The sequence below is a fragment of the Pseudochaenichthys georgianus genome, chromosome 5 (assembly GCF_902827115.2).
Source record: "Pseudochaenichthys georgianus chromosome 5, fPseGeo1.2, whole genome shotgun sequence".
In the NCBI taxonomy this organism is placed as follows: domain Eukaryota; kingdom Metazoa; phylum Chordata; class Actinopteri; order Perciformes; family Channichthyidae; genus Pseudochaenichthys; species Pseudochaenichthys georgianus.
Window position 1 is genome coordinate 24246845 of NC_047507.1, and position 18975 is coordinate 24265819.

General features: G+C 40.5%; 1 protein-coding gene across 1 annotated transcript in view; it reads right to left on the minus strand.

Annotated features, from left to right (window-relative positions):
• The window catches only part of kif5ab (kinesin family member 5A, b), a 73350-nt gene that overhangs the window by 40733 nt on the left and 13642 nt on the right, over positions 1-18975 (minus strand). The window contains exon 4 of the mRNA XM_034082514.2: positions 4482-4569. Within this exon, the coding sequence (XP_033938405.1) occupies positions 4482-4569 (88 nt within the window). The remainder of the gene's footprint in view (positions 1-4481; positions 4570-18975) is intronic.

The window sequence follows — 18975 nt, forward strand, 5'->3', positions numbered from 1 at the left end:
TTCCAAATGGCTTCCAATGGAGTTTTCCTAGATGGTTTGGTGAAACAAACCATCTGAGTCAGGTTAGTAATGCTCAGGGGTGGACTGGCCATTGGGAATACCGGGAGTTTTCCCGGTGGGCCGGTGCTGTGCGTGGGCCAAAAAATAAATAAATCCTACCGGCCCACATTTGTAAATGTTCCGGCCACTCCCTGGAGGGGTGTGGCCCACACCCCACTGGGCTGGGCTGGGCCGTTTTGATAGGCTACCTATGTTCTATCTATCAGTTTCACTTACACATGAGTGACTGAGAGACCTAGCTGGCAGTTGCTTACAGATGGATAAACAAGTTCCAAAGCCTAAAGGCGTTTTTGTATTGTGTATACAGTATACAGTATGAGGTCGCGCGGCTGTGGAGAAGAACGTGTTGCCCACATTCTGTTCCTGAGTTTAGGCTAGTTAGCTAGCAGGTTTATTGTGTTGGGTGCAGTCACTTTTGCCTCCACTTGCTGTTCAAATAAATGTTGAAAGAAAAAGTAAATCTGTTTACAGTTCTGTTTCATATAGTCCAGCAGATATGTGAAATATCTGAAAGAATTGTGCTTTTGATGATAAAAGCATGACATTTGGCACACTGTTAGAGCATGCCCTAAGGAAGATTTTTGGCTATAGGGCCATCGCAAATGTGTCCATTGGTTGTTATTTTACCAGTAGTTTAGGATCTAGACCACCTAGGAACTTGATTCTGGTGGCTAATCCTACCTTTTCAAGGATGGGGAATGCATTGGTACTATTTACAACATGCTAGAATGTAGCTAACTATATGTATCTGGTATTCAGGGAACAAAATACACAGTAAACCATTAACATATTTATTATGGTGAAGTAATAATACATGTTACATAATATATATGTAATATTACAGGTTTTCAACTAAATGCAGAGTTAGTTCTGAAAACACAGTCCACCACAGTGGCAAAGGGCACTGCACTGAATTGCTGCCTTGACACATTTGCATTGTCCACTGCACCCCTTTTTGCATCCACAGCAGAGGAGTTCACGACAGGCCTGGTAATGTGGTCCAGTAAACCAGTAATGAGTTCAGGGGCTGCAAACCTCATCTGTCCTCAGCAGTGACCAGCTTGGAAGGCAGCTCTCTTTGTGTGCTGAATCAATGCTGCTTGTGTTGGGGGGAATCCCTCAATTGTTCTACCTTTCTGGGTGAAGAGCTACTTGCGTGCCTGATTGACTGACTCCTGGCTGCTAGTGCGGTCATACAATACCAGAGAGCAGTGTCACACTCACTTCTCTACTTCCCCTCTTCTATGAACAGGCCAAATATGTGGCCATGATTCATCATTCCATCGATGAGGTAAGGCAGGCATTAGAGATTCTGAATCCTGGTCAGATCACTCTGGATCAACCTCTATACGCTGTGGCTAAACAAATCTAGTGGAGCTGGCCAGCAACTCACAGTGAACATCATTTTATTGTGATGTTTGTTGGGTTTCACATTGAGATGGCAGCACTCAAGGTACTTGGCGACCTCCTGGAGGGGTAGCGGGTGGACAAGAGCAGTGTCGTGTTCCCAGTTCCACTTCTGGTCTATCATCCTGCAGCTGTAAATAGAGTTGATGATCTATGTGCGATCAATAAGAGAGGCCGACTTCCTACTCTACATAAATGCCTTGACCAAGAGTGTGCCTTGGTTCCTTTCTCTGGGACTGGTATCCATCTCTATGCCGGATGGATACCAGTCTACTTACATGACATGATTGTGCTAAAAGATAACCATCCTGATGTCCATGGGCAGTTTCTGAAAGGAAACTTTGCTGTGAAGAAGACGACACGCAGCTTCTCTGCAATTGTCATTGACCAGGCCCACGAGCAGAACAATGCCTCTGTGAAAGGTGATGGTGGTGCTGTAGGCCTGACAGAGAACCCTGCAGTTCTGCGACGCTGGATGGTGTCTGGCCCCGAGATGGCACGTGTGGTTGGGGAGTTTGAGGCCTCCACTGAGAAGAGCAAGAAGACTGACACCCGGCACCATGAGCAGACCAAACATGCGCAAATGGCATTTGCACAAGATGTTAAAGCACTAATTGGTGCTATATAATATATGTGAAATAAGCAGTGAATATGTTCTTGTACTGGATACTAGAGATCTTGCCGATGCAGCAGTCATTGACACTCTGAACCAGATTGAGAAACCCGGACAGGACGGGTATGACACCTACAGTGGAGGAAATATGTATGATCCCTTGCCGATTTTGTAAATTCACCCACTTACAAATAAATGAACAGTCTATAATTGTAATGGTAGGTTTGTTTTAACAGTGAGAGTAAGAATATCAAAAAGAAAATCCAGAAAATTACATTATATAAAAGATAAACAATTATTTAACTGTGGGAAATAAGTATTTGATCCCCTTGCAAAAAACAAGGATTCTGGCTCCCACAGACCGGTTACATAAGTTCATTTCCTTTAGGAAAGTACCCCTCGTATCAACTTGTTACCTGTATAAAAGACACCAGTCCACAGAATCAATCAATCAGATTCCAACCTCTCCACCATGGGCAAGACTAAAGAGCTGTCAAAGTACCTCAGGGACAAGATTGTAGACCTGCACTTGGCTGGGATTGGCTACAAAACCATCAGCAAGCAGCTTGGGGAGAAGGTGACAACTGTTGGTGTGATTATTCGGAAATGGAAGGGAAAAAAATGGACATCAATCAACAATCAATCACCCTCGCTCTGGGAATCCACACAAGATCTCGCCCCTTGGGCTATTGATGATCATGAGAAAGGCGAGGTATCAGCCAAGAACTACAAGGGAGGAACTTGTTAATGATCTCAAGGCAGCGGGGACCCCAAATCGTGCAGCCCTACATCATACCTGCAACGTTTAATTCTCCAGGAGGCACCTAGTATAGCACCAACCAAGATGTTATTCTCCCTCCATGATTGTTAAGAACTCAGACACTCAGGATATAGGACTCAATTGCACGACCCGGGAGACAGAGGTAAAGTATTTGTAAGATACTTTTTTTTTCCAAAAAAATGATCACTATCTAATCTCAGATGAGATGACAAAATGAAAACAAAAGAAATCGCTCACGTTGTGAGGAACAAAACTGTTCTAGATAACATAGAGAGCATAGCCCTGACTTTGGCATGAGACAAGACAAACTGACAATGAACACTGGGAGACTGGGGAATTTAAACACATGACAACAAGACACAGGTGAAAACAATCAGGGGCGGGGCTGGTGCTGATGAGCACAGGAGACACACAAGGGGTGGACAATCAGGAAGCCTGGAATGAGAGATAAATGGTGAGTGACAAAACAAACATGAAAATGAACCTCTCTTAGCATTTCTGTCGGTGCACAACAGTGATGGAAGCCAAAGTGAAACAACACCTCAACATTTGAGCTAATAAACCGTGATATATAACAGTGATATAGAAAAAAAATTCGCCCCAAAAGGCCAGGTGCCTCAGGTAAGCTGACCACAAATCTCTCAGGCTCTGATCTGAAACAATGAGGCCCCCCTCTCGTTCTGTGATTCCTTTACTCGTGCAGCTCGCAGCTCAGCAACGTCTCTTCCTACGCACTGGTCATGGTGGGACCGAAAAACTGCATGACACATAATAGAACAAAGAATCAAGAATCCGTCTGGAAATAAAGACAGACGGAGATGAGTTTGCTTAACAGCAGAGACCACCATAAAGAGAAACACAGAAGAAGAAGAAGAGAGGGAGATGAAAGAGTGCATAAATATAAGAGAAAGATGAAAAAGCATTAAAAAGATGCAGCAAAATGTAGAGGAACTGACAACCAGAAAGACCAAAAAGGACAAAAAAACTAAATATAAAAATGTCTCTGGCCTCGCTGTTTAACCCTTATCCCCCGACAGATTTCAAATCTTACTTCAGATCTCATTCCTTTATTTTGCCAAATCCCTAACCTTGGATTTTTCCAACCCTGCCCTGCGATTCATCCCACCGTGTTATACCGTCCTTCCTCGGTCTAAGTAATCTTTCCTAGCAAATCAATCTCTTTGCTCCATGCTCCATCTACAGAAGGGCTAGTGAAGTTTCACACTCACTTTGATGTTGGCACAAAAATGAGACCTTAACAGGGGGGAGAGGCAGACAGAGGGAGGGGCGAAGGAAAGAAGATTCGATTCTCCTCTGGCTTCGTTTGATCTAGGGGCCTTCGGATACACTAGTCCCACATTGCTTTGATTAGTATGCATCTTGTTAATGTGAGCATGTTGATGGTCACACCTGAAAGTCGTGTGGGCGCATCATGTTATGGAAATTGCTTTTCTCTCTGCTTTTAAGTAGCTTCGAATGCATTCAGTCAGTGTGTAGACAAAGCCGTAAAGGTGAACTGAAGGATATTGAGATTGAAAGAGTATTGACTCTCTCCCTCAGCTTTTCTGTCACTCACACGTCTCGGATGAAAAGAAAAGGCAAAGAGTTTACGTGACTCACCTTTGACAATCTGCTTGGCGCAGGTGTTGTAGACCTGTATCTGGGTGGTGTTCGTAGGAAACACCTGGTCAAACGCATATGACTTCCCCTGTGAAGTACAAACACACAGTCAGCCACACCACAACACAGACAGATTGGAGATTCTGATTTGTGTCAACACTTCATCATCCCCTGTGACTCCCTTCCTTGGAAGTTTGTGAAGCAGAGCAGGGAATGTGAGAGAGACTTCACACATAATGTTTATCATTAAAACACTGTAAAAAAAGTGCTACATCCATATGTAATTCATAAACATGCTTTATGGACGCTGAGTCCATCTGTCCTGAATAGCAGTGCATAAATCACAGTTTGAGGCCAGTATGTCTCCTTTGAATACTATGCTTTCTGTGTATGTCTCTATGTATTTTATTTGTGTACATTCTGTGCTACTGCAGAGGATGCTTTGCATGAGTGCACTGTTAAGCCTTAGGCAAAAGGCTGTGCAACCCCAAGAGAGACAGAGAAAGAGATCACATGTGAGGTGAAGCCATTAGAGGCAGCGTTCAAGGACTAGGAGGGTAAAGTGATGGAGTGGAGAGGAGAGATGTTGTGGAGGAGTAGAGCAGGGGAGTGCAAATCCAGAGAGAGCAGAAGAAAGTAGATGACCTGAAAGCAGTAATGGCATGGAAGAAAGACTGTACTTAAAACAGTACAAAAATATTATAAATAGAGATGTCCCGATCCGATCACGTGATCGGGGATCGGAGCCGATCACGTGATTTTTAAAAGATCGGAATCGGGAGGAAAAAATCGGGGATCGGGATTTTTTTTTTTTGAAAATATTTTTATTATTTTATTTAATGTTACAAAACTAAAATGACCATGTTCACGTCTTAAAGTTATCCTGAGGACTTAGTTTTGGTTTAAAATTACACAACATCATGTATGTGTTGCTTCTTTTGGGCTTGTTTTCATAGACATGGTTGCTTATTTCTCTGAAATCTGGCAACAGAGTGGGCGCAGTGTCTAATAGTAGCAGTAAGCTAACGAGAGGCTACGTTCAGCTGGTGACTCGGGAGTCGGGACAGAGAAAATGTCAGGAGTTTGGAAGTATTATAAAATTGAAAGCGAAGGCAGTGTAACAGCCAGATGCAATGTTTGCAAGGCAGAGGTTCCGCGTGGTGGAAAGAACAGAGCTACGTTCAACACGACCAATCTAATACGCCACCTGAGAAACAAACACCAACAACAACACGACGAGTACACAGCGGCCACTCAGGTAACGGCACTGAAACAACCAACACTTTCAGAACAGTGAAAAGGCCAACAAATAACAGCCAAGATAGCTGAATTCATCGTGTTGGATGACCAGCCGTTATCTGTTACCTTTTTTTCCTCTTAATGCATTGCATAAAGATCGGATCGGGAAAAATCGGTATCGGCAGATTGTCAAAATCAAATGATTGGAATCGGATCGGGAGCAAAAAAAGGTGATCGGGACATCCCTAATTATAAAGAGTTTTTTTTATACTGAATCAGTGGGTCGGTTAACCAGACGGAAAAGCAGCCTTAGTGAGAAACAAGACAGCCAATCAGACGTCCATCAGCTACAAGTCAAACTGCCAATTTCCCACAGACACAGACATGGGTCGCCATTCAGCCAGTTAATTATCCAACTAGCATTATTCCACTGAAAAGCCACTTTCCATATTTTACAGACACCAGATATGAGGTAACACAGTATGTGAAAAAGATAGAAACTGAAGGCAGTCTAGTCTTGTTATTAAAACATGCCTGATAGCAGTTTGTGTGTGTGGTGGGTGTAGGGATGCATATACAATGTTCCTCGAGCAGTGTGTGCAATTGTACAAGGCAGCCTAGACCACCCACAAACCTGCAGACATCCACTGAGAGAAGAAGAAACACAGTAGAAGGCTATCTTACCTTCACAGCTATTTTTCACTCAGGTTTTATTCTAGTATGCTCTTTGTGATGCATTGGTCGCATGACGAACAAACTATACTTACTGTATGTAAGGTATGCTGACTTTGATGAGGAAACATATTTGTATTGTGTCTTTTCTTTTTCTTATTTATGAAACAGTCTTCAAAACATGTTTCATGAAAATGTTAAATGTAGATGTTTATGTTATATACTTTTTTTTAAATTCACATGTTTAATTAAAAAATACTTGTAATCTGATACAACCTTAAAATAATGTTTGGTTTCAAATCAAGAGCTGTCGACTCTATGCAACGCTTTATTTGAGGATCTAACGTGTAACTAAGGCATTATGGGTCAAAATCACCATGGAAACAGATTAAATAAATGCTTGTTTGTGTGTAGGCAATATAATGCAACCAGACATGGAACTCATCTTTGGTCTTCTTGACCATATACTTATATATATATATATATAGGCTATATATACAGTACATACTCAGGTGTCTGAACTTTCCTTCAAGCCTACAGAAAGGCTGTGTCAGGCAGAAGATGACGCACCCTTTGAGAGATCTGCAAAGGTCTCTTATGTAATCTGGATGTACTGTCTAATGGCCAGGATTTACTTTGGCGCAAACCTTCCCTAGTATAGGCTGTTCTTTCCTTATTGTCGGAAGGGTTGGATAGGGAGCAGGAAGTGGGAGCGCCTTGTTACATAAGCACGTCATTAAATCCGTGAGTCTTGTTCTATTCATGCTCCTGTTCAAGGCAAGAGGGGATAATGTCCCTACAAGGAAACACATTGTTATTGCTTCTATGGTTTAAATATGGAAATGTATTGATATCATAGGGAGAAAGGCAGGCATTAAAACCGTTTTGAAAGGAGAATGAAATTGAAAACATGCCACACGTTGCACATTCATTAGAAATAAGCATTTTTTACTGGTTATAATACACTCTCAAACTCCCATGCTAATGCATTCTATGCTTTCTTAATGTACTATGACACAAATAAAGTTGTTCTTCCCCTTGCATAAAAGCCATACAACTCGGGAGGGTGCTTTAAAAACTGTGATTATGCCTGCACCAGAAGTCTGGGATAAAATACATCAATAATCCCCCGCACCTCAAAGTATTACATAGGCTATTTCCCCGTTGCTTCTGAGCCTTTTAAATGACACATTCAACAACAAGCTTGACACAAAATCCCAGCGCACACAAATCTAAGTGGCTTAAATAATACATTCGTTGGCTTTTAAGAATTGGCTCTTTTGTGGTGTAAATCACAATTCACTGTGTTGCTTTCTTATTTCACAAGCACATAGATATTATGTTGGGTTTCTACATGCGATTTTAACATTGTGCATGTATCCTTAGATTTAAGGCTTTGCACTATAAGCGGCTAATATGTGGCAGTAAAGTGTTTATTGTTTACAGTATGATAACAAATCAATAATGGGAGGTGATGATAAATAATGAAAATAGTAAAGTCAATATTTTACAGCAGTAACAACACAACCAAGGGAGTAACAATGATTTGTTGACTAGTAAGTCACACAAGAATAAAAAAATTTGTATTTAACATTTTTACAAACAAAATGTTACTTTTCTGTGCTCCACCCAGGCATGCAAACGTTGGCCGTAAACAGGCAAATGGCTGTGTGTCAACTGGAGTGAAAACCCCATTAGGTCAATTATTCAGAATGCACTGTTTACATGTTGAAATGTTCCAAATAAGGCTCCTTAAACAATAACAACATTGTTATTGTTCGGAAAATGTTACGTTCGGAATAAGGTCTATTTCCAAATATGCCATATGACCCATGATATCAAATCTGAAATGTTAGTGGAATATTAGTGTGCATGTAAATGTAGGCTTCGTGTTATATGCATTTCATCTGTTTAAATATATGAAAAGTGGATATGGGCAGGCTACCGTTATGTAAAGTCATAATCCCTTTTAGTGTTGCCATGGTTTAACATGCAGCCTGGTAGCCTACTGCTCCATCAGTTCATACACCGAAAAAGTGAATGACTAGTATTTAAATAACTCAACCTTGTGATCATTTCCCAGCTTAAGAAAATATTTTGAAACCGTTACATTAAGATGATATAGTGAGAGTAGTTGAGCTAAGCTATTTTGGTCTGCCAAGATCATTTATGCTTTTTTCATGCCACACGGTGTTTCTGCTCAACCTATTTAAATGCTATTTGTATCACTCCCAACAGCTGTAGTTGAAAATGAGGCAGCATTAACACAGTGTAAGACGTGAATGAGATCTTTTCCACAATGAACTCTGACTTTATAGAGCTAGCTTTGCTTAAAATATTTTGTCTGTGAAAGAGAGTGGTGGCAGAATCCAAGCTTCAAGTTTAGCTATTATTCTCCTCCATTTCCTAATAAGCGAAACTGCTTAGCTATTATTTTCAAGTGCTGTATTTACAGCTGCAGGTACAAACAAGCTCCCCACCAGAGCTGATTAGCACTGAATATGTACCCACTGAGCCATGCAAGGCTACACAGTACGCACATGCAAACCACACCAGAGAGAGAGGGAGGTAGTGAGGGACAAATCATGATATGGTCTTCATTGGGGTGAATCAAATGAGTTGGTTACATAAACTGGATACAAAAAACCCTTGCCAATCATTTGTTTCACTGACTCCTCTGTTAAATCATTAATCTGCTCCTGTGCTGCATACATATGATACCACAAATGTACTAAACATTGTGAGAGCTCTCTATCTGCATCTATCTATTGGACATTCATAGAAACCTCTGTGTGTAATTTAACAGATGTCTTTTCCATTGTGTGCATGCAGCTGATAAAGCTGGAATGGGAAGCAGCAAGGTGTGTGTGTGTGTGTGTGTGTGTGTGTGTGTGTGTGTGTGTGTGTGTGTGTGTGTGTGTGTGTGTGTGTGTGTGTGTGTGTGTGTGTGTGTGTGTGTGTGTGTGTGTGTGTGTGTGTGTGTGTGTGTGTGTGTGTGTGTGTGTGTGTGTGTGTGTGTGTGTGTGTGTGTGTGTGTGTGTGTGTGTGTGTGTGTGTGTACATGTGCAAACGATATATCAAATGATGCTCCTACATGCAGACATTGTACATGGCCCACAGCTTTGTGTGTGATGTCAAACACCCACATGCCCTGTCCAGTTGCAATCTGCTGCTGTCTGCCAGAAGACAAAGAGGCAACTAAATGAGAGACAACGAGTGTGGAATACAATCACGATCAAAAACAACTGAGGAATGAGGTAGAGAACATACACAAACAAGAGAGGCAATTGACTGAAGAGAAGAAAAGGAGTTAACAAGAGGCAATGAAAGAAAAAAAGAGAAACGAGAAGGTGAAGTGTTCCAGCAGCAGCTGTTGAATTTAAATGGAGGTCTTCTGGTACACAGGGTTTAATACCTCTGGGACCAAAGATGCTCCTCTGTTACCAGAGGGCTTGGAACCCCTGTGAGGGTCCACTAGACGTCTGGGTTCCATGCATGGGTCTTTTAACAGACACATGCTGTACAGACACATTGAAATAATGCACATGCCTGTATACAAACAATGCCTTGCGATGAAGCTAAACGACAAAGCAAGGCGTCTCAGTGCAGTAAGAGACATTAATGATATTATAGCAGCATGTGTTTAATGTTAGCAGCTATTAGGCTGGACACTATGGAAGATTTAGGTTATGTTATGTCCTTTTAACTGTTATTTTGCTTGCATATTATTTAACTATTAAAAGAAAAGGCAATAAAGACTGTTTGGTACTTAGATGGATGTAAACAGGATATAGAATGAATACATAAATAAAGGTTGATTTTTTGTAAGGCATCAAGATTACACAAAACTGCACAGGGCATTTTCTGGCCAAAGAGAGACGATTGAGATGGTTTAAACTACACCGTCGTTTTCATGGGATCGATAGACATTTGGCATGGATGGCGACAAGCACTCTCTGATGTCAAGTCACATACTGGGTTAATCTCACCATGTTCCACCACATTCTCCCTGAGAGGTCTGGCTGCACTAGAGGCTCAATTACCGCATGCTACATCCACCTTGGCTTCTGACAGACAACAGGTAAACACACACACCGCAACAAAAAGGTCACTTGTCAGGAAAATGTAGCTCATTTTAAGTGTTTGCCAAATGGATCTATGCCTACATTACTGTGGTGTGGACAGACTTGAAGGTGAACTAAACATATTCACAAGAAAAGGCCAACACACAAAACTGCACCCGCATATGATAGTAACTGCCAATACTGGCTCCAAAGTAACAATACACACACATTTTGAACCCTTTCAGAGAGGTTTAATTTATGTCACATTCTTCTCCTGCATCTAGTTTACATCCAAAGTCTCCCTCCCACTAACCAGGAGACATGTAGCTCAATATTTAAATGCAGAGCTGGATGAGATGATAAGAGGATTAGACATGTGTTCCTCCTCCTACACATTGGCGGGCTGTCAGTCAGGCAAGCAGGCGACTGCTCACTTTTTGCTCCATGGCTCCTTTTGCAGGGGTTTAGTATTGGTGTGTGAGCATGACTGAGGGCAGATGAGGAAAAGGAGGGGGACCCATTTCCCTTATCAGACTGTGTGTGTGTGTGTGTGTGTGTGTGTGTGTGTGTGTGTGTGTGTGTGTGTGTGTGTGTGTGTGTGTGTGTGTGTGTGTGTGTGTGTGTGTGTGTGTGTGTGTGTGTGTGTGTGTGTGTGTGTGTGTGTGTGTGTGTGTGTGTGTGTGTGTGTGTGTGTGTGTGTGTGTGTGTGTGTCTGTCTCTATCACTCTCCCCTTGCCCCACAAACTCATCCACTGCCCGTCTTTCTCATCACACACATACAAGCACAGTGAGACTGACAGCAGAGAAGAATTCATGCTGCCAATCTCTGCTCAATCCGCCAAGCTAATCAGGCTTTGAGCCTCAGATAACAGCATCATTAGCGATTCTCTCGTCAACAGAACAATCCCTTACAACTGAAAAAGCTCCATTCACACAATATTACTAAACATGACTGTATTTTCTAATTCACTGTGCTGACAAGTCTAATCAGACTCGACTGGCCCACTGCCTCGAGCACAAAGCGGCTCTCAGTGTTGACTAAATGCAGGGACATATTGTGGTAGTATTTTTAAAGGTTTTTGCAGATATCCTATAGTTGGCTATTTTTTCACTTAATTAATAGCAAAGGGAACCGAAGTACACCACCCAACATTACGTTGTTAAAACTCTTTTATAATTTCATTTAGTTCCCTTCGTCAAGTTGTTTATTGAAAATCCACACATTGAAGTGGAGCAATTAGTCCCCCATCAAAGTGAAATAGTGCATACTGCATAATTGATCAGGAGTGAGAGAAGCAGGAGTCAGAGGGGTGGAGAACAGAGGGAAGGGATGAGTGGGTTTGTTCACCAAGTTCCAGAAAACAGGAGCAACATGGGCCTCCCTGTGGACACTGGTGGAGTGAGAAAAAAGAGAGCAGCATCCAGTTGAGGAGAGTGTAACACAGAAAGAATTCAAACCACGACAGATGAGCAGCGATGACTGACAGAGAGTAACAGAAATGACAGCAATAAACTGATGAATGTAATTGAATTCTTTCATTTTTAGTGCTTTTCGGAATATGACACATTCACTCAAAAAAAAAAGCAGATGGAGCTCAACTTGTCTGTTCTTTGGTAGACACGGACCCACACAGAACATGTTAAATCCTGAAATCTGGCATGATCATTATCTTGTTTACTTATTATGGATTACAATTCTGACAGAGATGAATTTCAAAGTGTATTCTTGACCTTTGAGACAGCAGTTGACATTACAATCTCACCTCAGGGTAAATTCTGACAATAAAAGCTCCAGTAGGATTTAGTGTCATCTAGCAATGAGGCTGTAGATTGTGAAATAGCTAAATACCTAAAATTGAAAAGCCCTCTCTATAGCTAGGGTTTGGTTTGTATTTTTCTTGTCTGTAAAATGGTAGAGCAACACAGTGGACTTTGGTATACATGGATCCACTCACTATGTAAAGAACAACCATTTGCAGATTAAAGTACACTAAAGAAAACTATTTTTGTATTACTATTACATTTAATTTCTTCAAAAACATTCTAACAACGGAACCTTTAGGTCCTAAAAACGGCAATAAGTTATTTATTTTTGACTGACTTATGAAGCATGGTATATAGAAGCTAGAGGGTTTAGCTGAAAGCAAAGGCCTGCTGCTGCATCTGTAACAACACTATGACATCTTTGAGGGAACTAAAATAGTAAAGTTGCAGTGAAACCAAGGGGGAAATCATGCAGATGTTGGCGATAATGTACAGGTTCATCACTATTAGCAACCACATATTTTCACACTGTTTTTATGTTGTCATTTGATACCTTATCATACAAAAGATAGCAGGTTACAAGCTGTGACTTCCTTGAGTCTTTTTGTCATCACTGTAAGGTTGCCAGGCAAGATATAATGTGTTAATTAGAGCTAAAGTGGGGCTGGTAAAGAGATGTTGTTACCTCTAGATATGAGCTGCATATTTATCATACAGACATATATACACGTAAGTGCTATCAATCTTCACATTCATTTAACTCTTTGTAAGGACGTTTTTCCCTAAATATCTGCCGGGCTGAGGAAGAAAGTGGGCACAGGTGGGCGGGGAAGGTCAGGTGACTGGGACCTTAGGGAGAGGGGTTACTGCAGGGCAAGAGGGAGTGGCTGTAAGGGGGGTGAGGTGACAGGAACAGGAGAATGGGGGGTGAGGTGACAGGACAAGAGAACTACAGGGCGACCGATAGAGAAAGGCAAGGATTGTGTTTGAGGAAGTGGGAATGTGATGTGAGGATTTGGCAGAAAGGCAGAAAGTGATACAACGTATTCCTTTAAAGTGCAAAGAGAAAAAGGGAATTTTAACATTTACAATTCCATAATAACTGAGCAAATTCCTTCTACTGATGAAGATTGTGTGATTAAATAATTAAGTGGACTATGACGTTATCTTGACACATCTCAATAGTTTAACTTCGAATAAGTTATTGTACAAAAACTTATGTAAAAAAAACAGGAACAGTTTAAGAACTCTGGCTAATATTCTTGAATAAGTAAGGAAGATTCTAAAGAAAGTGCTTGTACCTTTCCTCTGAGGTAACGAGTGAAATGTCATTTTGGTATAAACTTTAGCAATGGTGCATTATAATGGTGTCTTGTTCCATTATAATCCCAATCTTTAAAATAATACAGCACTGCTGTCTTTATTTCTGGAAAAAAAGCTAAAGCACAAATTGGAGAGCCAAAGGCAACCAGTACCAGAAAGGCAGACTGAAAGTCCACCCAAATAGGCTTGCACTGCAGATACTACCGAGACTGAGAGTACAACATAGAGTGAAAAAGAGCGAAAGAGTGAAGGAAAGAGCAAAGAGAAGGAAAACACATGTCAGAGATGACGAAGACGCCTCATTATTTAACTGACACTTTCACTGTTCTGTCCTCGTCTAGCATCACGATTGATTGGGCCTCCACCCTTCACATCCTTCCAGTTATTTACGTCATGGATTTATAGAAATGTTACAGAAAACAGAAATGGTCCTTGACAAAGAAACAAGTTGTTTAAGATGAAAAGGGACCAACGACCTCAGCTTGAAGCACAGAGCTTTAATCACAACCTGAGATGGTATTAGCTGCTCTCAAAGGGCATGTGATATCCAAGGAAATATCTGAGGTCTTGTAAGTCATTACCGCTGTATTTCAGCCAACAGCCATTTGCTTTCAGCTAAAACTGCATATAAACTAATCTAGTCAGAATTAATTCACACAAGGTACAGGATTACTCCTGACAGCAGCTTTGTCTCTGTCAGCGCTGCTTTGGAAAAACAAGGACAAAAACATGTAGCATTTAATACAGAGTAAAATCGTGTTTTCAGCCGGGAAGCTAACCTTATAAAAGCATCGTGTCTATGTGCTAAGATAATCAAATCAAAACATACAAACCCTGCAAGAAGAGTGCATCAATTCATCACAAGTACCATTTTAAAAACAGCTATTGTGCCCATTCGTACGGTGGCCCTGAAGTGCAAGTAAAAAAACAACATTTCACAAAACACTTCAACATTTCATAAAACACAACAACATTTCCTAAAACACAACAATATTTAAAAAAACACTACAGCATTTCAGAAAACGCCACAGCATTTCAGAAAACGCTACAACATTTCAGAAAACGCTACAACATTTCACAAAACGCTACAAAATGTCAGAAAACGCTACAACATTTCATAAAACACCACAACATTTAAAAAAACACTACAGCATTTAAAAAAACGCTACAGCATTTCAGAAAACGCCACAGAATTTCAGAAAATGCTACAGCATTTCAGAAAACACCACAGCATTTCAGAAAATGCTACAGCATTTCAGAAAACGCCACAGCATTTCAGAAAATGCTACAGCATTTCAGAAAACACCACAGCATTTCACATTTTACGGAAAGGGTATTCCTTTAGGGAGAACACTTCTTGTTTGTGATTGGACAGAGACAGCCAGAGAAGCACTGCTGTGATTGGTTGTTTTTGCTGCCAGTCAAGAGATTACGCTGCGTGATTGGTCAGCACCCGGCCGACAGCACCACGTATTTCCTGTTTGGTACTGTTCCATACCTGCCAACCCAACCAATTTGGGCAGTAGTCTACCGCTTTTGACATGTTTCTACCGCCTACCGATTTAGCTGGCTTTCCCAGAATGTCATTCTTCCCAAATTATAAAAAATAAAAATGACACTCCACGGACTCGACTTTTAGCGGACACCGATTGCAGCGTGTCTGCGATCCCATCATACAAACAGTCCTCTGTGTTTCTGAAAGAGAAACAACATGCAGAGGAAGGGCAGCGTTACTGCGGTCAAGCCAGCCTCCACTTCGGAAAACACAGTCAAGCTTGCCTGCCGCAGTCCCCTGGGACTGATAATAATCAGTCATCACTCCCAAATGAGTTTAGGGGAACAGAGATGAGGCATTTGAGTCCTGCAGGGTTTCCCCGACTGAAAGACATCCAGTGTTTGGTCTTTTGTGTCTCAACTGAAAGAGGACCACAAACACACAACATATATAATACCATTTTGAGATTTGGGGATATTTATCTCCCATTCTTTCACTTTTTCTGACATTTTCAACACCAAACATGTCGTTGATGTCTCTGTTTAGTGAACTACAGCAATCTGAAAGCTTATGCATTATTTATATCACACTGCAAAAACATGCAGGAAATGACTTTTTTAATGCAGTATTTTCTCATTTATGGCGCAACACAAAGATATATCGCTCTGTGCAAACCTTTGACTAATATTGTCAACAACATGAAACAAGAATATGAACCTGGCTTTATCCAATGTTCACACAAGAGTTCTGGCTTTCCTACATCCTTACACATCCTTCATACACTGTTTCAACTGAAAGAGGACCAGAAACACACAGAAAATATATAAAATGTGGAGACTTTGGGATATTTATCTTACTTTCCTTTTGGACATTTTATGACCAAACATGTCATTGATGTCACTGTTTACCAAACTACCACTTTTTCTGAAAAATGCATACAATTATGCAATATTTAATACATGGTTTATACATGCAATTACTGGGGTTCCATTTCTTCTGATTATCTAGTTTGGGCGTGCACATTTGCCACGCGCAAACCTACCTCTTTTGGATTTGGAAAGGTTGGCATGTATGCCATTTTAAACTGATTTGGAAAGAATGGAAGAAGAGGTGGAAATCTTAAGGGAATATTTTAATGAAGGATATACATACAATGTTATGATAACATCGTATGTATATCCTTCATTAAAATGTGAGGATAACAGTTATCCTCGACATGCTGTCAACCCATCACAACATCAACATGTCCCTTAGAACCAGGGGTGTAGTGCTGCCAGAGCACCGCTCCGGTTGTTAGCATCTGGTTAGCTAGCTGTGCTAATGTACACAAGGAGTTGTTTCTACAACAAGGTGGAGGAGAGTCCTCTCCTGTCAGACTGAGAGGATCTTATAACTACAGCTCAGTGAGGTCTCCTCTGTCCTAACTCTTTAAACCACGCTTCCAGGTCTCTAAGCAGGGGTGTAGTTCTTTTTAAATGTTGAAGTTAAATGCATCAATCTGGTGCACTTTGAGAGCAAAGTTAGGGACTATGGATACATCTCTCAACAACACCCATGTGAAACTGTAAACAGAAGTACTTTTTCTTTATGCATAGCATATCTTACTAATCACTCCCCTTCTAAACTGTATTTTAGTTTTACTGTCCTCTAGTATGAGTTGGAATTCTTTCATACCTGTTTTTCATTTATTCTCTTACTTTGTATAACTATCATGATCATAAAAAAAGGTGTGCCTTGGAAATACTTGTTTACATAAATGGTGACCAAACCGTTTGAGACCCACCGAGATAACTTAGACTAAAGTTAACTATCTAAACACTCAGATAGTCCTTTAGCTCACTGAGCTGTAGTTATAAGATCCTCTCAGTCTGACAGGAGAGTACTCTCCTCCACCTTGTTGTAGAAATAACTCCTTATGTACATTAGCATAGCTAGCTAACCAGATGCTAACAACCGGAGCGGTGCTCTGGCAGCACTACACCCCTGGTTCTAAGGGACATGTTGATGTCGTGATGGGTTGACAGCATGTCGAGGATAACATCGTATGTATATCCTTCGTTAAAATATTCCCTTAAGATTTCCATCTCTTCTTCCATTCTTTCCTACTCAGTTTAAAATTCGTAAGAAACAGCTGAACAGTACCAAACAGGAAATACGTGGTGCCGTTCTGTCCAATCACAAACAAGAAGTGTTCTCCCTAAGGAATACCCTTTCCGTAAAATGTGAACTGCTGTAGCATTTTCTGAAATGCTGTGGTGTTTTCTGAAATGCTGTAGGGTTTTGCTGTCGCGTTTTCTGAAATGCTGTAGCGTTTTCTGAAATGTTGTAGCGTATTCTGAAATGCTGTAGCGTTTTCTGAAATGTTGTAGCGTATTCTGAAAGGCTGTGGCGTTTTCTGAAATGCTGTAGCGTTTTAAGCAACAAGTCCTCCAACTCATACGACCAAATGGGTCGATTGTTTAAGCCCTTATTACGACCAAATATGTCGTTTGTTCAAGCGCTTAATACGACCTATAATTACGTTTGAAAATTGCCTCGAGTGCTCCCGTTGAATGCAAACGTTACAGAGGGTTGTTTATTCACAAATAACCCTCTCTGTAAAATCCTAAATTGTAGGATAGTTTGGCCATTAAAACGCTTTATGATTAGATTTCTAGCGAGAAGTATATATTGTACTTTTAGAATCCACGTCCAGTCGATATGTAGGATCTATAGTTTGATAGATATTACGAAGATGATTTGAGGTTTCGTCAGGAGAACGTGTATATGCGGCAAGCTTCCATGTAAAGTTACGGGTTGAAAACAGTATTTCCTGTCTCGCCGTTTTCATAATAAAACCAATGATCAAATTATTTAACAGTGATATCTGCAGTACTCATCCACTAAAAAAACATCAGTTTATCCTAGTTAATTATACGACATTAATTGGTTTAAATTGTGTACAATGCTTTTGTGTTTTTCCCATAGGTTTTTCTCTTTCGATTCTGAGAGACACATTTCTTTTTTCAGAGGTTTTGATAGGCTAAAATCACGCCGCAATGCACGTCGGGATATGGTGTTTATGTGATATGAAATCGGAAAACATTAAAAAAAAAAAAAATAATAATACTTTATTCCGAGTGTTCTTGCTTTTCTCTTTGAAAGTCATCACATAACGGCATTGCAATACACGGTTCGGCTGCATTAAATATTACATATCTGCCCTAGATATGTATTTATAGAGCCCTGATCAGAAGACCTTTTGACAAACTGGAAGAGATGCCGCCAAAACTGAATACGTGACGTGGACCAGAAATATATCAACAATTAAACAACATCTTCCATTTCTTTTCACACAATACGTCTCCTTGCAGTATCAACACTAATTCGGCTGACTTTTATATTTGATCCAATTAGTAGATAGTCTGTATTTACACCATAACGGTGCACAGCTGATAGAAAGAGACTTTTTTGTAGTTTTTAAAGATATTACTGATTTTCTGAACTACCTTTCCAACTCCTCATGCAGTTGACTGTTACAGGTCTATACAGGTTCATGGTACAATGCATAAGCTTCACATCGAGAGACTGAAACTGTATTTTCCTTTACCGTTCTGTTTTAAACTCACAATAAAGTGAATAGTCATATTATGTACGATATTATGTTTTATTAACTAGACCACTGGTCTAAACCGCACCTCCTAGTGGTTAAAGCACGTTATTGAATGTAGTTGTTGAATAAGTTATATTTATTTAGTTATTGATGAAAACATTTAAATATTAAGAGTAGCCTACATACAAAATAGGGGTCAATGATAGAAATATAGAATGGAAAATATCTAGAAGATACTGTAGTGATCTCTACAATAAAACAGTTTAGTGCAGGACATCCAAAGATATTAACAGGAGGATGTGCAAAACAGACAAACTGATGACTGGCTGAATTTTACTCAGGTGT